Below are 25,080 nucleotides of genomic sequence, written 5' to 3' on the forward strand. Positions count from 1 at the left end.
TTCTTTCACTTAGTAATATGCGTTTAACTTTCCGCTGTGCCTTTTCATGGCTCGGTAGTTGATTCCTTTTAGTCTGAATAATACTCTATTGTCTGGATGTACTTAGTTTATTAACTCATTCACCTACTGAAGAACATCTTCATTGCTTCTAAGTTGGGGCAATTATGAATAAAGCTGCTGTAAACATGTGCATGTTTTTGTGTGGGCATAAATTTTCAGCTCCTCTGGATGCATACTAAAGAGCGTGATTGCTGTAACATATGATAAGAGTATGTTTATTTTATAAATGTACTGCCAAACTATCTCCCAAAGTGGCTGTACACTTTGTATCCCACCCAGCAGTGAAGGAGCGTTCCCGTTGTTCCACGTCCACATCAGCATTTGTTGTTGTCAGTGACCTTTTAAATAGGTGTCTAGAAAGTTCCCTTGTGGCACAGTGAGTTATTAACGTCCAGCGTTGCTCTGCACCTATGGCACAGCTTTGATCCCTGGCCCAGGAACTTCCACATGCTGTGGGTGCAGGAAAAAAAAAAATGGGTGTATAGAGTGTACCAGTATGAGGTAGAGTAGTGTCTCATTTTAATTTGCATTTCTCTGATGACATCTGATGTGGGACATCTTTTCATGTGCTTATCTTCCATGTGTATATTGTTGGTAAAGTGTCTGTTAAGGTTTTTAGCCTATTTGTAAATTAGGTTTTTTATTTTCTAATTGTTGAGGGATTTTTGTTTTTTGTTTTGCACATATAATTCCCCTATAAAATTAATATTTGCTAGAAAATGGAGTTTGACATCATTTACCACTATACCAGCATTCACAGAGGCTGAATGTCACAGGCAAAAGGATGTACTGTGACCACAAGATATCTTTTCGTAATTCCCAATTAGCTTTGTCTTTTTTATTTGTCCTCTTTTTAAAAAAATATAGTTGATTTACAATGTTTTGTCAATTTCTTTTGTACAGCAAAGTGACCTAGTCATACATGTACACACACACACACACACACACACACACGAACACACACATTCCTTTTCTGATATTAATTTCTACCTTGGTGTATCCCAAGAGATTGGATATAGTTCCTTTTGCTGTAGGACCTCATTCCAAATAGCTTTATTTTATAGCTATAAAGTTCATTTAGCAAAGTCAAACTTATTCTTAAGTAGAATTTTTATGTCCATTCAATCTAAGACGCTCTTACATCTTTCTGGGCGTATTCATTTGCAGATAGGAATAGAAACAGGTTCTTCATATCATGCATTCACACATGATGCCCACTCTTTATGTGCTGTCCAGTTTCTTTAAGATTAAAGAAATGACTCCCAGTAGGGCACATAGATGAGGAAGTTCCGAATGGAGAACACATACTCACAAATCTTTTCTTTCATCTTCTGGGATCCAGCTTGGGCGCAAGGTCTCCATCTGAAACATTACAACCCTGCCTTATGGCTTCCATTGTGTGCTCTCTGCTCTTTTCCTCTAATTGTTGAATTTTAAGAGTTCTTTCTATATTTTGGATAACGGTGCTTTATCAGCTCTGTCTTTTTCAGATGTTTTTTCTCAGTCTGCAGCTTGTTTTTCCATTTTCTTTCTTTTTTTGCTTTTTAGGGCCACACCTGCAGCATATGGAAGTTCCCAGGCTAGGGGTTGAATTGGAGCTGCAGTTGCTGACCTAGGCCACAGCCACAGCAATGTGGGATCTGAGCCACATCTGTGACTTACACCACAGCCCACAGCAACTCTGGATCCTCAACCCACTGAGCAAGGCCAGGGATTGAACCCAACATCCTCATAGATCCAAGTCGGGTTCATTAACTGCTGAGCCACGAAGGAAACTCCTGTGTTTTTCCATTTTCTTGACAGTATCTTTTGCACAACAGAAGATTTTAATATTAATTTTAGCAAAGTCAGTTATCTTACTAAGTATTCTTTTCATGGATTGTGCCTCTGTTGTATCTAAAAACTCGTCATGAAACCTGAGGTCATCTAGATTTTCTCCTGTGTTATCTTCTAGGAACGTTATGCTTTTATGCTTTACATTGAGGTCTGTGCTCCATTTGGGGTTGATTTTTGTGAAGGCTGTGAGGTCTGTGTCTAGATTTTTTTTTTTTTTTTTTTTTTTTTTTTGCTTGTGGGTTTCCAGTTCTATCATTGTTTATTGAAGAGATTTTTTTTTTTCCTCCACTGTATTGCCTTTGTTCCTTTGTCAAAGATCTGTTGGCTATATTAAAGTGGGTCTATTTTGGGGCTATTCTAGTCCTACTAATCTATTTATTCTTCCACTAATACCACCCTGTGTAGATTATTGCAGCCTTATGGTAAGTCTTCAAGTCTGTAGCTTCAGGCCTCTCATTTTTTTCTTCTCCTTCAGTAGTGTGTTGTTTTTTCTGGTTTTTTTTTTTTTTTTTTTTTTTTTTTTGCTTCTCCATGTAAACTTTAGCTTCATTTTATGGATGTCCACAAAATAACTTGCTGGGATTTTGATTGGGATTACCCTGAACTTGTAGAACAAGTCAAGAATAACTGACATCTTGATGATATTGAGTCTTCCTATTCATGAACATGGAATATCTCTCCATTTATTTAGTTCTTCTTTAAACTTCTTTGCTAAAGTTTTTTTAGTTTTTCTCATATAGATATTGTACATATTTTTGTCAGATTTATTCCTAAGTATTTAGTTGTTTGGGTGCTGGTGTACATTTTTTTTTTTAATTTCAAATTCTGTTTGTTGATGGTGTATAGAATAGTGATTAACTTTTATATGTTAGTCTTGTTGGAGTTCACATTGTGGCTCAGCAGGTTAAGAACCTGACTAGTAGCAATGAGGATATGGGTTCAATCCCTGGCCTCGTTCAGTGGGTTAAGAATCCAGCGTTGCTGTGAGCTGTGGTGTAGGTCACTGATGCATCTAGCATCTGGTGTTGCTGTGGCTGTGGTGTAGGCTGGCAGTTGCAGCTTTGATTCAGCCTCTAGCCTGGGAACTTCCCTATGCCACAAGTGTGGCCCTAAAAAGAAAAAAAAAAAAAAAAGTCTTGTATCCTGCAACTTTAGTATAATCGCTTATTAGTTCTGGAAGGCTTTTCTCTTGATTCTTTTGGATTTTCTAGGTAGATGAGCATGTCATCTGTGAACAGAGTTTTATTTCTTCCCAGTCTGTATACCTTTTATTTCCTTTTATCTTTTTGCACTAGCTAGGACTTGCAAAATGATGTTGAAAAGCAGTGGTGACAGGGAACATCCTTGCCTTGTTCCTGATCTTAGTGGGAACGCTCTGAGCTTCACATTAGTAAATATAATGTTAGCTGTAGGTTTTTTGTAGATATTGTTTCTCAAGTTGAGAAAGGCCCCAGTATTCCTAGTTTACTAAAAGCTTTTACCATGAATGGATGTTGGAGCCACTCTACTGCATTTTTAGGTAAATGTGCTTTAGGGTATTTCAAACTTTTCAGTATTATAGACACTCTGATTGACAAAGTTACAGCCAATTCTTAGGCATATTCATAATTATTTTCTTAGAATTCAGTTAACAGTCTGAGTGTTTGCTGCCAGGAGTTGGGTGAAAAATAATAAGCAAGATATTCTTTCCTTGCAGAGTTTATAGTTAAAAAAAAAAACAGGTAGTAATTATAGTATGGTAAGAGAAACCATGACAGAAGAAATAGATGTGCTCTGGGAGCATATATGCCTCTCACCTAACCAGATTCAGCTAGAGATGAAGTTTAGGTTGTCAGGAACATCTTCTAGAAAAAACTTATAATAAAAGCTTAATCCTTTTAAATTCCTTCAAGAAAAAATGCTACAGTAAATAGAAGCCCACCTTTATGAGAGTTTAGGTTTGTAATAATGAGTGAACCCCGAGAGACAAGAAAGCCTCTCCTTTATTTATTTGATTTTTATTTATTATTATTATTATTATTTTATTAGGGCCTCACCTGTGGCCTGTGGAAGTTCCCAAGCTAGGGGTTGAATCAGAGCTACAGCTGCCAGCCTATGCCACAGCCACAGCAACGCGGGATCCAAGCTGCTTCTGCGATCTACACCACAGCTCACAGCAATGCTGATCCTCTAACCCACTGGATACAAGTTGGGTTCGTTACTGCTGATCCACAGCAGGAACTCCCAGCTTCTCCTTTGAATTTTCCTCTAAGAAATTTAAACTGTTCTTGAAAACTCTAAAAAAAAAGGTCTTCTTGCCATAGAAGATAAATTTACTTAAAAAGCTGATGGGAAAATCTTATGAATTAGGAGTGGCCTTAAAAGGTTATTATTGATCCTGCAAAAACTTTCCTAGTCATAAAACAAAAATTGATAATATACCCTTACTAAAATTAGAACTTCTCTTCATCAATATCTGCCATTAAGTAAGTGGAAAGACAAAGTAATGTATGAATGAGAAGAAAATACTTGTTATATATATCTAGCAAAGAACTTTTATCTAGTAAAGAACTACAGGCGTTCCCGTCGTGGTGCAGTGGAAACGAATCTAACTAGGAACCATGAGGTCGCGGGTTCGATCCCTGGCCTTGCTCAGTGGATTGGGGATCTGGCATTGCCGTGAGCTGTGGTGTAGGTCGCAGGCTCTGCTCCAATCCTCCGTTGCTGTGGCTCTGGCGAAGGGGAGGAGCAACAGCTCCAATTAGACCCCTAGCCTGGGATCCTTCATATGCTACGAGTGTGGCCCTAAAAAAGGACAAAAAGACAAAAAAAAAAAAAAGAACGATAGAAATGGTGGGAAAAACACTTCAAGAAATCCTTCACAAAAGAAGATACCCAAATGTCTGTTAAACCTGAAAAATTACTCAGCATCATTATTTATCAGGGAAATACAAATTCAAAGCACACTCTCTACCCTCCATAATAGCTAAAATGAAAAGCTGGAATATATTAGCGTTGACAAGGATATGGTGAACCCGAAATTTTCATATATTGCTGGTGGAAATGTAAATTATATAACCACTTTAGGAGGATTGTTTAGTGGTATCTTCTAAAGTAGAACATTCACTTACCCTGTGATCCAGTTATTTCACTCCTAGATACGCACGAAACAGAAATTTGTTCACACTTGCTGAAAGATATACTAGAAAGTTCCTACAGCCCTCCTGGTTGTGGTAAAGAACTGCTAACACCCAAATGCCTATCCACAGTGGAATGGATCAGTTGTGGTGTATGTACACAATGGAATATTCACAGTAAGAGGACTGTCCTGTTACTACGCCCAACATTATGTAAGAATCTCGTATGCATGACATTAAGATCAAAAACCAGGAGTTCCCGTCGTGGCGCAGTGGTTAACGAATCCGACTAGGAACCATGAGGTTGCGGGTTTGGTCCCTGCCCTTGCTCAGTGGGTTAACGATCCGACGTTGCCGTGAGCTGTGGTGTAGGTCGCAGACGCGGCTTGGATCCTGCGTTGCTGTGGCTCTGGCGTAGGCCAGTGGCTACAGCTCTGATTCGACCCCTAGCCTGGGAACCTCCATATGCCGCGAGAGCAGCCCAAGAAATAGCTAAAAAAGACAAAAAAAAAAAAAAAAAAGGATCAAAAACCAAACGCAGAAGAACATAGTCTTTAGGATTCCAGTTGTACAAAGAGCAAAAACAGGAAACACTAACTCCATATTGGGAGAAGTGTACGTGGGGAGAAGGTAAAGAGTGGGAGAGAGCCTGCATGGTGCTTCTGGAGTTGATGATAATGTTCTCTTTCACGATCTGGTGCCGGTTACACGGGTATGTTGGGTTTGTGAAAAATTGAGCTGTGTGCTTTTGACATTTAAAACTTCCTTTTAATTTTTTTAAGTATTGGTTTTAACTATTACTGTAAGAAAACTATGATAAAAGCTTTACAATCTTGATTCTATTATGCTGATCATTGTACTTTAAGAAGTACAAAAATAGTCCATTAGCTTAGTTGACATGTAAATATTTGGGTGAGGGCATATTTTAGTTTGAAGCTGCAGAAATTTTAGAATAATCGTAGTCCTAATTCAACTAGGTTAAACCTTCCTATTACGGTAAAGCAGTAATTTGAATTTGTTACTCATGTAGCATGGTTTCAAGATCTGATTTTTACTATTACATCAGATATTATGATATATAAATCATTAAATTTTGTTTTTGTTAATTATAACTCAGCATGATGAATTAGTGTAACTGGACGACTAGAAAAGATTGTCTTTTTAAAATCCTAAGTGACTTCTTCTTAAGTAAGGAGAAGATGAGTAACAGTGTTTTTCGCTCGTTCCTACCCTCAAAGGAGGAATTTTAAGTAACATTCCTGTTTTCTTCTCTTCTGTAGTGTGTAGAAACATAACTATAACAGGTAAACATGCCAATAATAATTATCAATTATTATTTTTTAACAGTCCAGTCCATCATCTCCAGAACCAGCTGCAGCTAGTCTTCTTGCAGAAGATATTGGTACTAACTCCAACGGCCCAAAACCTGCAGAAGTTGTGCTAGATGATGACAGAGAAGATCTTTTTGCAGGTAATTGGAAATATATTTGTTTAGTAATTGTCAGTTGTAGTATATGTCTTGTTAGAAAATATTCTCTAAGGCAAAATTGACGTTTTGTGTCAAAGTATTAGTGTTCGCTCTTCTTGTTAACCAAATATTTAGGAGAGAAAGAAATTTCCATCAGATTGCTTTGTGAAAAATAAAAGCTGTTGCACAAATGTGATCCTTTCTGGGTTTTTTTTTGTTTTTTTTTTGTCTTTTTGCTGTTTCTTGGGCTGCTCCCGCAGCATATGGAGGTTCCCAGGCTAGGGGTCTAATCGGAGCTGTAGCTGCCAGCATATGCCAGAGCCACAGCAACGCGGGATCTGAGCCACATCTGCGACCTACACCGCAGCTCACGGCAATGCCGGATCATTAACCCACTGAGCAAGGGCAGGGATGGAACCCGCAACCTCATGGTTCCTATTCGGATTCGTTAACCACTGTGCCACGACGGGAACTCCCTCTCTGGTTTTTGAAGTATTTGAAAATTAGTCATGGTTACTAGTCAGATTAGTTTCCACTGAGCCACAGCGGGAACATTATAATTTGATTATTTTGATCAGTAGTTGGACTCAGACCTAATGATTGTAGCAAACACGCTTTAAGAAAGAGGAGTGATTATATTCTTCGTTACTCACAAATTGTTAACAAAGCAAAATTAAACTCTGGATTTAAAAATCAATTTATCATCTCTATATATTTGAAACTTGTTTTAATATAATGTTTCAGTATTAACCACCTGTTCCGTTTTGATTCAGTTTTAGGTCAGTAAGTTGATGCTTGAGGAATTTATTTTTGATTTGGTGGCAGGATTCGGTATAGTCCATTCTACATTAAACAAATTAGACTCTCGGAGTTCCTGTTGTGGCTCGGCGGTTAGCAAGCCCGACTAGCATCCATGAGGATGCGGGTTTGATCCCTGGCCTCGCTCAGTGGATTAAGCTGTTGATCTTTTTTTTTTTTTTTTTTTTTTTTTCGTCTTTTGTCTTTTGTCTTTTTTTAGGGCCTTACCCTTAGCATATGGAGGTTCCCAGGCTGGGGGTTGAATTGGAGCTGCAACTACTGGCCTACACCACAGCCACAGCAACGCAGGATCCAAGCTGCGTCTGCAACCTACACCACAGCTCGCTGCAACGTCAGATCCTTAACCCACTGAGTGGGGCCAGGGATCGAACCTGTACCTCATGGTTCCTAGTTGGATTCGTTTCCACTGCACTACGACAGGAACTCCTAGGCAGTTCTTAAAGATTTTTTTCATGGCATTTATGTTTGAATTGGAAAGATGACCTAAGTCACTTTGGAATTAGTACATACTAATGTAAAATTGTCAGAGATCCTGTTGCGGCTCAGTGGTAATGAACACAGCTAGTATCCGCGAGGACACAGGTTTGATCCCTCGCCTTGCTCAGTGGATTAAGGATCCGGCATTGCCGTGAGCTGTGATGTAGGTCACAGACACTGCTTGGATCTGGCGTTGCTGTGGCTGTGATATAGGCCAGCAGCTACAGCTCTAATTTGACCCCTAGCCTGGAAATTTCAATATGCCATGGGTGCGGCCCTAAAAAGCAAAAAAATTTAAATTAAATTAAAAAATAAAATTGTGCCTATTCCTTTAGTAGTATAGGGTCATACATAAAACATTTGGATTATCCATTTTATTAAAGAATCCTTCACCTTTCAGTCTCAGAATTCTGTGTTAACAAGTATGCTGAAACTCTTAAAACGGAACTGTATGCAAGGAAAGAGGGTTTTCTTGTTCACTGTGTGCTCAGCTGATCAGTTTGCCACCTGAGGACTATATAGTGATATTTGTCCACTAAGCTTGATTAGAAAAATCTTTTTCATTATTAGTCTTCCTGGGGCAGCCTATGCTAAGTACAGTGATTGGAATATGGTCATTGTCAGTGAGACAGGGACTAAGGAATAAAAATAGTCATCTGGGTTTTTGTTTTCTTTTTTTTGTTATCTACAAACACTTTCTTTATCTTTTATCTTAAACACAGCTGCATTTCATGACATCATGTGTTTTAAGACCTGTGTCAGAGGAGGAACTATAGGTATTGCTTTAGTAATCTAACCATTTGGTTTTAAAACCTAAGGAGGTTAGCTTGTACTGGTATGTATGCTAATGTATTTTGGGTGGCATTTCAAATATTGTTATGTCAGAAGTGGTATCAGAAAAAGTTTCAGCGTGATAGATGTTACTGTTATTGGCTTGCTTACAGAGTGTTCACCAAATACGGGTAACTTCAGAGCCCCTTTTCACATTAGTTACATCCTGTACTAAGCTTCACTGAACGTATGTTAGGAAACTGTCCTAGGGATAAAAGTGAAGGTGAGCAAATTGCCAATATTGAAATTTTCGTAGTCTTTTAGAACTTGTTTCTGCTAGAGTACTTAGCTTATTTCACTTATGCTTTTCAGCAAATAATACTAAATCCAAGTTAAACAAGTATTGCTTTGTTTAAAAAAATTCTCTGGTGTCTGTAATATGAAGTTACTATGGCTTCGCTGGCATTGACATAAACAGAGTCTCTCTTCTAAGGAAGTATTATCTTTTATACTTAGTACATATGGGGCATTTTATGGAACCTTTAGATATGGTTTAAATTAATATTTGTTAATTTGTAGTATGTTAATTTACGTTCACTGAAATAAGTCAAGGGAAGAATTTAAAGCAAACTGCACAGTCGTATGCTGAACCTAAATCTCTATCCCTCTTTTTTAAATTTGATATAGTTGATGTACAGGATAGTGATTCAATTTTTAAATCCATTTGTAGTTACCATAAAATACTGGCCATTTTCTCTGTGCTCTGCAGTATATCCTTGTAGCTTATTTATTTTATACATAGTAGTTTGTACCTCTTAACCCCCTACCCCTGTCTTGCTCCCCCTCTTCTCTTTACCCCATTTCTTTATCTTTTCTCCCTCCTTTTTAGCTATTTGGATTGTATTTAGCTTTTCTTATTTTGAGATCTCCTACTGTTTATGGATTAGCCTGGTAAAGTCTGTGCAAAGAACATAAAATCTTGTATCAATGAAGTGAAGTGTGACTGAAAACTTAAAAATACTTTATCTGTGCTGTTATATCAAAGTTACTCTCTTTCACAGTTTTTTGTCTAAAGGCCTCTTGCCAATAACAGTACCTCTTTCAGGAATTTTGGTTTTCTTTTTATTTTGTTTGCTGTTCGTTGTTTTGCTTGTTTGCATATTAAAGATCACATACCTCCTGGCTTTGATATATTTTCTTGCTTTCTTATATTGCTCAGTAGTTTCAGGTTTGTTTTGTTTTTTTTTTAAGACTGATTATTAGCAGTCTTAACAGTCCAAATTTGCATGCGAGCTTTTAGTTTGATATGTTAGGGTCATCTAGGTCTGTTCAACATCTGTAGTCTCATTTTCCTTCCTTTAGCTACCATGATTTGAAAGATTTTGGTTATTAATTGTTTTTATTTTTAATATAAAGAGATCCTATGCCAAGTAAGGAGCTCATTAACATGAGATAACAGTAACATGTTAAAATGCTAACCTGTTTATGTAGTTTATGTATTTAAATGTTAATATATTTATCATATTTCAGGCAAATGTGTTATTACTGATATACTTTTTGAGGTATGAAAATGGCTTACTATCTTTACTGCTTTCCTGAACCTCAAGGAATCTAAGAACCTCAGGTTAGAAACCACTGATCTGTTCCTGTTTCCGTTGCAGTCGCGCCTGCTTTTTCTTGGTATCAGTTCTGTAAACCAGCAGAAGTGTGGTTATCATTTTGGCCACTGATTATAATTTTCACTTTTCTGGCTTGACTTTTAGCTCATGCTGTTATATTTGACTCTTGAACAGGTTCGAAAGGCTCAGGTCCACCAATACAAATTTTTTAATTAGTAAATAATGTTACAGTACAATGTGATCTGAGGTTGGTTGAATCCAAGTAGGTAGAACGTTGAGTTTAGAGGAGCTGCATAAGGGAGGGCTAAACTATAAATTGTACTCATTTTTTGACTGTGCAGAGAGGTCAGCGACCCTAACCCTGTGTTGTTCAAGGGTCACTGGTAAACTGTATTTCATTTTCATGGTCCCTTATTTTTTCCTCTGACTCATTCATATCTCCTCAATTCAGTTTCATAAAATATTCCTGATTTTTCTCAGACTAAATTGTTTTCTCCATCTCAACTCAAATTACAGCATTTGTTCTGTAGTTCATATAGCAATTAAATGTCTTGTAACATTCTTTTTATTGTTCTCTTGGCTGTTATCTGTCTTGTATTATTCTTTAACATTCCACATGCTTATGTCTTGTTTTCCCAACTAGATTATAAACTCCCTGAGGGCAGGTATGATATTTTTCATTTCTTTGTGTTTCTCCATTATGTTTAGCACAATATTACGTAGTTTGTAGATGCTCAGTTTATTGATTTATTTTTAAATATATTTAATTTTAGATTTTTCAAATTTTAAGTTAAAACCTAAACACCTATTTGCTTTGTGTCATATTTGTGTATTGAACTAATATCTAGTAATCTTTAGCATTTAATTGCTTTAGATTACTAACTTTGTGGATTTTCCATAACAAACTTTTAATCCCAGTTGAGATTATTTTGAGCAGCCTTCTGCCATAAAATTTGTGTTCATATGTATAAAAGAATTGTAATGTTAGCCTGAATAAACAATTTTGGAAGGTAAGTTACCACAAGTATTAGATATGTTACAGATCCAAACGTAAATGAATGTGGAATTATCCTCATTTGCTTTCCTTCTGGCTTTATCCCTATCACCAGTATAGATAATTATGCTAACTTAACTGGAATTCTTCCTAAAATCAACAAAGTCACTGTTGGTTTTAAAGTTTTGGTAGACAAGTAAGGAAGGATTCATAAATTATTTATAACAGTTACTTCTAAATAATATTTTGATATTGTGGGTCATTCAAAAACATTTTTTTTATGATTCACTGACTGTTCTACAGACTATTTGGAGTTTGTTGCCATTGTCCTCAACTAACTTGTTTCGTTTGTATCTAGAGGCCACAGAAGAAGTTTCTCTAGACAGTCCTGAAAGGGAACCCATACTCTCCTCAGAACCTTCTCCTGCAGTCACACCTGTGACCCCCACCACACTCATTGCTCCCAGAATTGAATCAAAGAGTATGTCTGCTCCTGTGATCTTTGATAGATCTAGGGAAGAGGTATGGGAAAGTGTTTATATTCTAAATTAATATGTATATAATGCGTTTTTTTCCCCTACCCACCATTTGTCTCCTTTTAGTCATTTGTAATCAAAGTCTTTTAGACATTGTGGGGATAGAACACTGAACTAAAGAGTCAGATGATTTGGCTTCTAATTTTTTGCCTACAACTTTTTAATCCAATGACTTGGGCACATCACTTTTCTTCTTAAAGAGTTTGTCATTTGTGATCTCATGGTGATAATGTGTGCCTCTCAGTGTTCCTCTGTTGGTCAAATAAGATAATTTCTGAAAGTCTGAAAAAACTTAATCACAATAAAGTAACATCTTGAGTCATTTTATTTGATAAAATGGTGTAATAAATGTTACTTGTGTTGGCAGAGTAGAGGATGTGTTGTGAATGGAGAGGAAGCCTGAGGGCCTTCTCAGTTTTAATGATCCTGTTTTAATCTAAGTTCTGGTTACAAAGATGTGTTCACTTTGTAAGAGTTATTGAGTGTGTATCTAGGGTTTATATACGTTATGTTTGTTACAGTTTAAATAAGGTTACTGAAAAGAAATCTGTACAAGAGAGCAAATTTGAAAAAACTATCATTAGAAAAATAATTTTTAATAGTCTTTTTTTTTCTTTTTTCTTTTTTTTTTTTTTTTTTTTTTGTCTTTTTGCCATTTCTTGGGCCGCTCACACGGCATATGGAGGTTCCCAGGCTAGGGGTCGAATCGGAGCTGTAGCCATCAGCCTACGCCAGAGCCACAGTAACGCTGGATCCGAGCTGTGTCTGCAACCTACACCACAGCTCACGGCAACGCCAGATCGTCAACTCACTGAGCAAGGGCAGGGACCGAACCCGCAACCTCATGGTTCCTAGTCGGATTCGTTAACCACTGTGCCACGACGGGAACTCCTAATAGTCTTAATTAGACTATCAAAAATACTACTTTTAAAATTTGTAAGATTTAACAATTTCTTAGTTTTCACAAAACTAGGACTTCCCATCATGGCTCAGTGGTAATGAACCTGGCTGGTATCCATGAGGATGCGGTTCAATCCTTGGCCTTATTTAGTTGGTTAAGGCTCCGGCATTGCCTAGAGCTGTGGTGTAGGTCACAGGTATGACTCGGTTCTGGCATTGACATGGCTCTGGTATAGGCTGGCAGCTACAGCTCTGATTTGACCTGTAGCTTGGAAATTTCGCATATGCCTTGGGTTTAGCTCTAAAAAAGCAAAAAGCAAAAAAAAAAAAAAAAAAAGCAAAAAGAAAATAACAAAACTTTTTATCAGAACTGCTGTTAATGAGGATTGCTTATTTATAATGGCATAAAATTTCATAGGGTTATTGTTTTTCCAGCTTTTTGTGCTTTCATTAGTTTCAAGAACATGTGTTTACTAGCTAATTAGAGAAATCATGATACTAAAGTTACTTACAGGTATAATAATTTCTGTAAGTATATAGGCTTCTACTGGCAAAAGCAATGGCTGCCTGTCCTCTTTTTTAAAGAGGGAAGATACAACTCTGAAAAATACTAATATTAAAAATAAGGAGTTAATTATTTTAATAATCCAAATCTGAAGATTGAGTATATAGAACAAAAAAAAAATTCCGCAATATTCCTACAGAGGACTAAAAAGTATCTTCTATACCTGAGGGGTTTGAAGAACACAAGATTTTTTCTTTTGCAATTGATCCTTTCCTATTTTGTGTGTGTGTGTGTGTGTGTGTGTGTGTGTGTGTGTGTGTGTGTGTGTTACATCGTTAGGGAATGTGAAAGCTTTTGTTGTTTTTCCGAAATGGAGTGCTGAGTGGTTTCTTAAAATTTCTTGATGTGACAATGACCCTGATAAAAATAGATGGTAAAAATTATAGTTATTAGTATTAGGACAATAATATAAATTGGAATCTTTAATACTAAAAAATTTTTCCTAGATTGAAGAAGAAGCAAATGGAGACGTTTTTGATATAGAGATTGGCGTATCAGATCCAGAGAAAGTTGGTGAGTCAGTATTTATTATATTTTGCATTTGCTTCTTTTTGATAATTAGCTTGGTTGGTAATATGCCATTTTTCCTAGCTATACCCATTGGTACAGTGTTAAAATGGTGCTTTCATTTTTATACTTGTGGCAGCTTTTTGTTTAGTTTTTCCCCAAGCTTAGTGAAAGTATAATTGACAAAAATTATACATATTTAGAATGTATAATGTAATAACTTAATATATGTACACATGAAGTGATTATCACAATCAAGTTAATATATTATCTCACATAGTTAGCTTATGTGTGTGTGGTTCAGCTAATGATTTTTAATGGTTTGACTTTTCTTGTAGGTGATGGCATGAATGCTTACATGGCTTACAGAGTAACAACAAAGGTGAGACTTTTGCTCCTTTAACAAAAGGAGGAGCCTTTTTCTCCTCACCTTGTGTCGTATGAGGATGCTGTGATGGTAAAGGTGTAAGTGATCCCTGTCTTTGCAAAGGTTACCATCCAATACAAGTTGCATATAAATAGTTACAATGAGTTTTGAGTGGTTTGGTATGTAGAGTGGAATATGCAGGAAGGGATTTAATCTGGGCAAAGGCAGGATAAGTGATCAGGGTGGGAAAGGGGGCAAAGGGATTTGCTCGTGTAAAAGCCAGAAATCAAGAAAGCATTGTGCTTTCTAGGATCTGGAGGAAGTGGGGCCAGATTAAATTGTTTGGCAGTATGCCTCCTGTGTTATGAACAGCCACATTAGAAGTTTGGGCTTCATTCTTAGCCTAATGGAGAGCCATTGAAGAGGTTCAGACAGGAGTGTAGCATGATTAGATTTTTGTCCTAAAATGATCTCTTTGGGAGTTCCCTGTTGGGGCTCAGTGGTAACACAAGACTATTATCCATGAGGATGGGGATTTGATCCCTGACCTCAATCAGTGGGTTAAGGATCTGGTGTTGCCATGAGCTGTGCTCTAGGTCGCAGATGTGGGTCACATCTGCATTGCTGTGGCTCTGGTATAGGCCAGTAGCTACAGCTCTGATTCAGCCCCTAGCCTGGGAACTTCTATTTGCTGCAGGTGCAGCCCTAAAAAAAAAAAAAAAAAAAGATCTCTCTGACTCTTGATGGATTGGGAAGGTCAAAGTAAAGGTCAGGATTACCAGTTAAGAGGCCTTGCAATTCTTGAAAAGATTGTACATATTCAGATCTTAAAAGAGAGTCTGTAGTAGTCCTAGCTGTGAGAAGTGATACTTTCTAGTTAGCAGTTGGTTCTGGAGTGAGCAAAATAAATGGCCTCTGTAGAGGAGGTAGACTCAGTAGGGCTTGGATGTAAGGAGTGAGGAAGGAGGGGTACCTAAGTTCCTGTGTAGAGGGACTTTGTGGTTGTTGGAATGATCCTGGAGAAAAGGCAACACAAAGGGAGGAACACAGAATGGGGTGAGATTGATTCATTCATTGAACACATACTTATTAAATACCACAGGTCAGGCTCTTTTCCAAGCACTAGAGTATAGTAGAAAACAGTACGGAGAAGTGCCTTTCACTCAGAAACTTACGTTTGAGCAGTGGAAAATATGGTGAATTTGAGGTGTCAGTGAGATGTAAACGGAGGTTTCCCTTGGGCATTTCAATATGTTGGACTGAAGCTCGGAGATCTGGGCCACAGGTAAAGATTTAACAATCATTGGCATAAATACTGGTGGAGTCAGTGAGATGAGTTAAGGATAGAGTGAAGCAAACGTTTTCTGTCTTCTGAAGTTTTTGGAAAAAACATCTATGATTTATATTTTTTTCAGTTGTTAGAAATCTTTATATCACATTAAGTAGCTACTGTACATTTTTTTTGCATAGTAGAAACTGTATGTGTGTATGCATGTTCATAATTATGCATTAACTTCTAAATAATTGTTTATTATTCAAAATTTGAAATACCTCTTCTTCACTTATAGACTTCTCTTTCCATGTTCAGTAAGAGTGAATTTTCAGTTAAAAGAAGATTCAGTGACTTTCTTGGTTTGCATAGCAAGTTAGCAAGCAAGTATTTACATGTTGGTTATATTGTGCCACCAGCTCCAGAAAAGAGTATAGTAGGTAAGTATGAATTTTTTAAAAACTGATTTTTGTTACAGTTACTACTTCAATTTTACCTGTATAGATTTGTGTATTCCATGATCATTCACTATCGTGATATTTCAATGTCTAGAGATACTGAATTTAAATATTCTATCTATAATAGCCATTCATCATCTGAAGAGTGTATAGCTAATAGTTTTACTTTCTAGTACCTGAGGATTTTGATTTAAATAATGCAATGGATAATGTAATGTATTGGGACAGAATTTGCCAAGGTTAAAGCAGTTAAAAACCCTTTTAGAGTCATTAGAGTACCTTATTACTGAGCAACACTTAGAGGATATTTAATATTATTAGTGTGTTAACAGTTATTATTGGCATATTAACAGTTTTCTAAGGTCTGGAAGTGTTTTATCCTTCAGCTTTTTGTCTTTTTAGGGCCACACCCACGGCATACGGAGGTTCCCAGGCTAGGGGTCTAATCAGAGCTGCAGCTGCTGGCCTACACCAGGGCCACAGCAACACCAGATCCGAGCTGCATCTGCAACCTACACCATAGCTCACGGCAATGCTGGATCCTTGACCCACTGAGTGAGGCCGGGAATCAAACCCCCATCTTCATGGATTGATACTAGTTGAGTTCATTTCTTCTGAGCCACAACGAACACTCCCTAAATTATATTTATTGATTCATTTTAAAATAATAAACTGTTAATGAATAAAATTTTTTGAAAAATAATTGTCATAAGAAAATTTAATATTAAGATGAGAGTGGCTTGCTTTTGCTTTTTGTTAAATTTTTTTTACAAAGTTGCTTTCATTTCTGGTTTAATAGAAAATAACTATACTTTCATAGCTACTTCTGCACTCTTATCTGTTATGATATAATACATCATATAACTTTTGACTGTTACAAAACTCCCTGAGCTCTCATGAAAGAATGAGAGTAAAAGAGACAAAATAAAGCTTAGTATTATGAAGACAGATTTTTATATACATCCCCCACTATCCCCAAAAGGGTCTTAGAAACCTTCCATGTATTCTCACCTTACTTTGAGTACTCCTAATCTATTTAATGTTATTTCTCTCTTCTCCGAACTGTTTTAGTGGCATCTTTTGGCCTGCCATTATCTATGTAGTCAACTTAAGTTTCATTTATCATAAATTATATATTATATTTATTATTAATATCCTTTTTTATTTGACTTTAAGTTATACAACTATTTTTATATATGTCAAAGGAGGAAAAAACAAAAAATAGTTTTTCTGATTTTGGTAGCTAGATATGTAGTTTATTCCTTAAATATTGATGCCAAAAATTTTTTTTAAACTAAATTTTTATGCCCAAGTTTATTGTATTTCACACTGATATTTTGCCCTAATAATCTTCACCCTTCTACAAATTATTTAATTTTAAAAGGATTGAAATGATTGAAAGGATTTGAGGCAGCCACATAAAATGTATTTTTTTGAAAAAAAAAGTAATAAAGAAATTAGCAGGAAAAAATTATGGTAGTTAAATAATAAGATGAAGCTAAGTTAAACATTTTCCTCTAAGTGCATGTATAAAGTCTGAACAGTTATTAAAGGTGGGTAACAAGTTGTTCTTGAAGGTCCTGGCAGAAAACCAAGTAGAGAAGCAATCATTTTAAGATTTTACATTATCCATCAGTTTCTTAAAATAAAAATGAGTGTGTTGTCTAAGAAAATGTTTAAATATAAGAGGTCCTTTTAATTACATAGCCAGTGGTTTTCAAGTAACAAGCACTTACAGTGGGGTAATAAAGTAGTAATTTCTCATTCTCGGGAAGTTTTAACCAACACGGAAGGAAGAAGAGTCTTTGATAGCATATAGCTGTTACCACTTTTATAGAACCTTCAGTTGACTTAAAAACACTATTTTCACTAAACTTTTAAAGAAAAAAATGCAGCAAACAAGTTTAAAAGTGTTAAGAGATAACTGGTTGGAGTATGTTTTTATTTATTTCAGTGACTCGTAATGATTTCATGTCTCTAGGAAGTATGAGCAGGAAAGACTGAAAAAACAAAGAACTATGTAGTAGTAAGGTGTTTTGAGGGAAACAGAATATGGGAAATAATTAACATCACACATCTAGTAGTCTGTTCAGGATAAGTAGTTTTAAGTGTTTGAGATTTACTTTTCAAATTACTGTATTTCTGAGGAATTATGTTAAAACTTTTCTAGGTTTTTCATATATATATATATATGTGTGTGTGTGTGTATTTTATTTTATTTTTTTTTTGCTTTTTGTCATTTCTGGGGCCGCACCCATAGCATATGAAGGTTCCCAGGCTAGGGGTCTAATGGGAGCTGTAGCCACCAGCCTACACCACAACCTTAACAACACCAGATCCGAGCCACGTCTGCGACCTACACCACAGCTCATGGCAACACCAGATCCTTAACCCACTGAGCAAGGCCAGGGACCGAACCCACAACCTCATGGTTCCGAGGTGGATTCGTTTTCCGCTGAGCCACGACGGGAACTTATCTAGGTAATACATGTTTATGCACCAGGTGTACCAACCTGAATAAGAATTACATGGTTTGGAGTTCCTGTCGTGATTAGCTCCCTGGCTTGGGAACCTCCATATGCTGCAGGTGTAGCCCTAAAAAGCCAAAAAAAAAAAAAAAAAAAAGGATAAGAATTACATGGTTTTACATAATCATTTTTTAATGGCATGAGATATAATTCACATGCCATAGAGTTTATCCATTTAAAGTATTTAATTCAATAGCTTTTCATGTATTCAGAGTGTGCATAAATCACCATAGTCAATTTTAGAATATTTTTATTACCCCTTAGCCTCCATCCTCTAATTTCCTCATAACCCCAGTTCTAGGCAGTCACCAGTTTGCCTTGTTTAGATTTTCCTCTTCTGGACATTTCAAAAAAAGGAATCAGGAAAAGATCCTTTGTGATGCTTGTCACTTAGTATAATATTTTTATGGTTCATTCATGTTATACATGTGTCAGTACTCATTTCTACAGAGTTGAATTTTGAAAAAACGGAAAAAATCTGCAGTCTGATATTAGTGTTAAAATTGAACTTGCTAATACAGAAATGATTAACATGCTTCTTTTTAGATTCGAAGTGTTCTAGATGTCTCTGTGAGAGAGCTCGTTATTTCAGCTGTTAAAAAGCCAGCTGTAAGAAATAAGAACATGTCCTTAGACTCTGCAACAGAGGAAATATTTAACGTATTCATGGATTACACTTATTTTTTTATTTTTCTAGTCCCCAAAGTAAAGAATATTAATTATTGCTTATAAGAAATGAAAGTATTAAATGAGCTTATGTTTAAATTTACTGATTTGAACTCCATTATGCATATTGAAATGCAGACACGTTTTAATTTGCCAAGAGTGTAATACATAGCAGATAAGGAATTCAGACACTTAGAGGTTGAATAACTACAGATATAGCTCAACCTTTGCTCTACCTGTAATCCTTTATAACTTATATTGTAAGTACTGGCCAAGTAGAGATATTAATATGTCATGAATTTTAAATTTTCAAAAGTATGATACTCATTATAATTTTAGGAGCTTTTTTGTCATGTTCAGATTTAAAATATATTTTAAGTTAGGCAAAAATGATTATAAAAGAATGTTTCTCAGAGTTCCCATCGTGGCTCAGTGGTTAACTAACCTGACTAGCGTCCATTAAAACGTGAGTTTGATCCCTGGCCTCGATTAGTGGGTTAAGGATCCAGCGTTGCCATGAGCTGTGGTGTAGGTTGCAGACTCAGCTTGGATCCCAAATTGCTGTGACTGTGGTGTAGGCCAGCGGCTACAGCTCTCATTGGACCCCTAACCTGGGAACCTCTGTATGCAGCGGGTGCAGCTCTAAAAAGACCAAAAAAAAAAAATGTTTCTCAGTAGTATAAAATCATGAGTCTCATTCAATTCTTTCAAAGGCATGACCAAGGTCAAAGTGGGTAAAGAAGATTCATCATCCACAGAATTTGTAGAAAAACGGAGAGCAGCTCTTGAAAGGTAATTCTAATCAGCTATACTTTATTACTCTCATGTTTTTACTGCATTAATATGTCTAATTCCATCAAGTGGCGCACGTAAAGTTTAAGTGTTAAAATTTTTAAAGTACCACTTGAAGACTCTTACTTAAGAATATGTTAAACTTTTATTAAGGATATTACTTCATTCAAAAACATAATACTGAGCCTGTCGTGGCTCAGTGGTTAATGAAGCCGACTAGGAACCATGAGGTTGCAGGTTCAATCCCTGCCGTTGCTCAGTGGGTTAAGGATCCGGCATTGCCGTGAGCTGTGGTGTAGGTTGCAGATGCGGCTCTGATCCCGCGTTGCTGTGGCTCTGGCATAGGCTGGCAGCTACATCTCCGATTCAGTTGGTAGCCTGGGAATCTCCATATGCCACGGGAGCTGCCCAAGAAATGGCAAAAAAAAAAAAAAAACCCACAATACTATATGTTTGTTCTTTTTCTATTCTCATTAGTCTGTTTAGCAGAGTAATACCTATTTGCATCTAAATTAACTTTCCTTTGAATTGTTGCTTGGTAATACTGGAATATTATGAAATACAATGAACATTTATGTTTGTGTTCTCTCCTTCAGTTGTGTATGATTGATTTTGACTTTAGTGTACAAAAGTATTAGTCATTGTTTAACTGCGTCATTGAAGGTTGATAGATATATAGGCTACCTTCCTTTAGAGTTCTTGGCTCAGCACATTTCCTATAGTTTTGAAGTCTTGTTTTCATTGTGGCTTACTGAAAGAAACGAATGGGAGGAATCCCACTCCCAGAATCTTAACATTTATTCCTTTCTTGCTATTCTGAAAATGTGAGAAACAAATTTAAAACTCTCTTAAAGCCCAACTTTAGGACATAAATTGGTAATTACCTAGACTTAAAACATTTTCTAATTTCATAGTAGTTTTTTTGTTATTTTAATTGAGTTTTGTTTGTTACCTTAATTGAGTTTGGTTTTTTTGTTCATTATTTTCTCTCTTGGCTTAAAATTTGTGTTTGGGGAGTTCCCATTGTGGCTCAGGTTAAGAAACCAACATAGTCTCTTTGAGCATGCGGGTTCAGACCCTGGCTTTGTTCAGTGGATTAAGGATCTGGCATTGCTGCTGCAAGCTGTGTCATAGGTCACAGATGCAGCTCAGATCCGGTGTTGCCGTGATAGTGATGTGGGCCGAAGCTGCAGCTCGGATTCAACCCCTTCAGTGTGCTGCACGTGCAGCTGTAAAAAGAAAAAGAAAAATTTGTTGTTGGGGTAGATAGGACACATTTTAGGGTGCAATATATATATATATAACGTACAAGTTATTTTTTAAAACCATAAGGAAACATACTTCTCGGTTTTAGTAATAAATTGTTTCAGTTTTAAGAAAATGCTACAGTAAAGTCAGGTTTGAACAATTTGCAGGAAGAAAAGCTAGTGTATAGCTTAAAAATCCTAGAGAAGTCTTAAAAGATGAGATTATGTCTGTAAGACTCAGCAGTTAGGAAAAGGATTTAAATTGTATCAACAGAAGTTTACTTTAGGTATTAGAATTGATTTTGTTGTGAAAGAGGTCATAGAATGAGTATTCTTAAGAATAAAGGCAGATAATGTGCTGCCTTGATTTCACTTAGTCCTTCCTGAAAGTATAACCATGACCTTTTGAGAAACCTTTCCAATCCTATTTTTCTATGAGTAAATTTGAAATATTTCAAATGGCATGCTTGATAAGGACCTTAATGAAGATTTATTGTACCAAGAACATATAATTTGATTCTCTAGTCACCTTTCTTATAACTTGAATGTGTTGCATAGTAGTTAAACCATACTTTTCGTTCCGTGTGTAACATTGAGGAGAGATTTAAGGAAATAGTGAAGCTTGATCTAATATGTATGTGAAGATAGTTTCTGTACTGAAAGTGTTACTTGTTAAATACTACCTTAGTGGAATTTGCAGTAGTGAAAAAAAAGGAAACATGTACTGTGAGTTCATTTTGCATTAGAAAAGGTGACTCAAGAAAATACATGTGTAAAGGGTGTAAAAGCAAAGGAACTGGAATGATTTTTTTTCAAGTGATTTTTCTGTGGCATTTCTTAAAACCTAAACATCAGAACAGTCATATCTGTGGGATACACAACCAAGTTGAATAAGGAGGGTCAAGGAAATATTTCTTTGTAAAATCTTTGATATTCATTTACATATTTATTTGTTTATAGAATCCAGATGACTGTCTTGAATGAAAACATAAACATATGGTATTAAAATATAAGAAGAGAAAGGGAGTGGCTTAGAATCCAGGTAACTCCCCTGTGCCACTCTGGGTAAAGTAAGCAGATACTGCTTCTAGGTATCTGGAAGATTATTCACTTTATTTTTTAAAGAGTGCTTCGTATCTTAGCTTACAAACATGTTGAGTTTGTTTTTATAGGTAAGGATACACTTATGTAAATGTAAACTGAGAAATAGAAAATAGCATGATACAGGGTGTAGGGTTTTATTTTATATTTTATTTTTTTGCTTTTTAGGGCCACGGCAGCGGCATATGGAGGTACCCAGGCTAGGGGTCGAATTGGTGCTACAGCTGCCACCCTGCACCACAGCCACAGCAACACCACATCCGAGGTACGTCTGCGACCTACACCACTACTCACAGCAACGCCGGATTCTTAACCCACTGAGCGAGGCTAGGAATCAAACCTGCAACCTCATGGTTCCTGGTCAGATTCATTTCCACTGCGCAGAGATGGGAACTCCCATTTTATGTTTCTTTGCTCAATTTTAACATTATGTAACCTTAATACCTTTTTAATGGTTAATTGCTCTTTATTTTCATGTAACCCTTAAGAAAAGTTTTACTGTCCTTTACTAGAATATCATCTTCCAAAATTGATTTTTCAGGATGCTGGTATGTGGTAGGGTGAAAAAAAGGAAATCTGCAGTCAAATGCATTTTATTAACATAGGATTTAACAAAATTAAACCCAGTAGATGCAATCTGTTGACTTTGGAATGGATAAGCAATGAGATCCTGCTGTATAGCACTGGGAACTATATCTAGTCACTTGTGATGGAGCATGATAATGTGAGAAAAAAGAATGTATACATGTATATGTAACTGGGTCACCTTGCTGTGCAGTAGAAAATTGACAGAACACTGTAAATGAGCTATAATAGAAAAAATAAAAATCATTGTTAAGTAAAATTTTAAAGTTAAACCAGATTTATTTCCTGTAAGACCGTTCACAGCATTTAATAGGCTGCTGTTCATTATGAATCTTAAAGAAAGGAATATGTATGTAATATATTTCAAAACTTCTTGATTGTAGAACCAATCTTTTTCATGGAATATTGGATGGGACTAGTATTCTGTGGAACTCACTTTAAAAAAGCTATTTTAGAATATAAGTTGTTTTTGATATTTCCACTGAGGTTCGAAATATTAGAATATCTCTTGAGAGTTGGGTCCAAGATATTTTGTCTTCCTTCCTGCTTGTTTATTTTTACAAATGTCTGAGTGCTTGCTATTTACCAGCTGTTGCATGCACTCAAATAAACAACTTAGGCAAACTGCTTTAGTATGCAGCCTAAGCAACTAACTTAGCTAATTATTATTTTATGGTTATCACCTGTTTTATTATAAGTAAAATTCTAATGGGGCAATACCAACATTTCTTAAACTTACAAGATAAGTGTTCTAACTTCCATCTCTTTTTTAGCTTTATAAAATAAGCAGCAAATATTTTTTAAAACTACAGCATGGAGAGTTCCTGTCATGGCTCAGCAGAAGCAAATCTGACTAGTCCATGAGGATGCAGGTTCCATCCCTGGCCTCGCTCAGTGGATTAAAGATCTGGCATTGCTGTGAGCTGTGATGCAGGTCACAGATGCAGCTCAGATCCTGCCTCACTGTGGCTATGGCATATGCCAACAGCTATAGCACAAATTTGACCCCTAGCCTGGGAATTTACATATGCTGAGGGTGCAGGCCTAAAAAGAAAAAAAAAAAAACACAGTATGGGTTGTATTGTACATATCTATTAGATGCTCTGTTTCTATTATAGTATAAATGGGCTAATGACTTAAAAGGAAATTTAATATGGTGTGCGTTTTATTTAAATATATGAAAACAGCAATTGAATAGCAATTGAATAACACATTATATTTAGTGTTTGACTCTAGAGAAGGTTGTCATTTACTTTTTTGTTTCTGGTTGTTGTTTTTTTCCCCTTTTCTTATTAGGGGTGCACATGGCGGCACATGGAAGTTCCCAGGCTAAGGATCTAGTTGGAGCTGCAGATGCCAGCTTACTCCATAGCCGTAGCAACACCCGATCCGAGTCGCATCTGGGACCTACACCACAGCTCGTGGCAACGCTAGATCCTTAACCCACTGAGTGAGGCCAGGGACCAAACCCACATCCTTATGAATACTAGTTGGCTTCATTTCCACTGAGCAACAACAGGAACTCCTGGTTTTTTTGGTTTGCTTTTCAGGAACTTTATTTTAGGCATATTTTATAATTTTGTAAAGAGATAGAACAATTTAATAACTGACTATTCTGCAGAGATAGAATAAAGGAATATTAACTGTTAGGCAGAATGCTATAATTGAAATACTACTGCATATAATCATTAATCAGTGGAAAGAGCAATTTTTAAAAATGAGATTAAATAAGTAATCAATAGTCATCAAATAGTGGATCTTACCCTTTTTTGTGAAAGAAAGATTGGTAATTTATTGTGACTGTCAGGGGTGTACTTTTAGTAAAGGGAAATTACTAAAGTTAAGCTGGTAAGGATTTAATAATGATGTTTCCTTTTACTTTTTATTTTATGTGGTATCATTTAAGGAAGACATCAAAAATAGCAACACCTTAAAAATAGAAATATTGAAGAAAATGTAGTCCTTGTCAAATAAGGACCAAAACTGATTTAGTCTGCTGCAAGGAAAAAAAAATTAGTAGGCTGTTCTCCATTTCGGTAATGGTGCAGTAAAAAATAATAATAATAAGTAGGTTGATTGGGATATATATATTTAGCTATAAAAGGGTGCATATATACATATACACCGTTTTGTAACTAGTACTTAATGGTGAGAAGTTTGCTAAGTTATTTAACCTCTCTACTCCTGCCCCCATCCCTGTGTTCTTTTTACATAATTATGAATTTTCAAAAGGTGAGTGAAAGAGCCTTTTAATCATTAAATTGCTATAAGAGTTTAAATAATCAGAGTGACGGCAAACAAATAATAGGAGTTAAACAGTACATCTTTTTACCCGTTTTTTAAAATTTTTTCTTTTGTTGAAATAAGATTTTAAATGCTACTGATAAAGGAGGATTTT

At 36.1% G+C, this 25,080-nt stretch overlaps 1 protein-coding gene across 8 annotated transcripts in view; it reads left to right on the forward strand.

Moving 5' to 3' along the window:
* Positions 1–25,080, forward strand: part of SNX2 (sorting nexin 2) — a 58,624-nt gene that overhangs the window by 17,939 nt on the left and 15,605 nt on the right. For 4 of the 8 annotated variants that reach the window (XR_014838635.1, XR_014838636.1, XM_013986699.3 and 1 more), the window contains exons 2-7: positions 6,360–6,483; positions 11,519–11,682; positions 13,608–13,674; positions 14,007–14,050; positions 15,604–15,745; positions 19,671–19,749. Coding sequence is in view for 6 of the 8 variants with exons in the window: in XM_013986699.3 (XP_013842153.1) it covers positions 6,360–6,483; positions 11,519–11,682; positions 13,608–13,674; positions 14,007–14,050; positions 15,604–15,745; positions 19,671–19,749 (620 nt within the window). In the remaining 2 variants the exon portion in view is untranslated. Of the gene's footprint in view, positions 1–6,359; positions 7,512–7,994; positions 11,683–13,607; positions 13,675–14,006; positions 14,051–15,603; positions 15,746–19,670; positions 19,750–25,080 lie in introns of all 8 variants that reach the window. The other 4 variants (XM_085014366.1, XM_085014364.1, XM_085014365.1 and 1 more) reach the window with 4 other exon arrangements.

The sequence above is a fragment of the Sus scrofa genome, chromosome 2, assembly GCF_054392235.1.
Source record: "Sus scrofa isolate SSC_HxYL_T2T_F1_AM1 chromosome 2, Sscrofa_HxYL_maternal_Yorkshire_Landrace_v2.0, whole genome shotgun sequence".
Taxonomy (NCBI): domain Eukaryota; kingdom Metazoa; phylum Chordata; class Mammalia; order Artiodactyla; family Suidae; genus Sus; species Sus scrofa.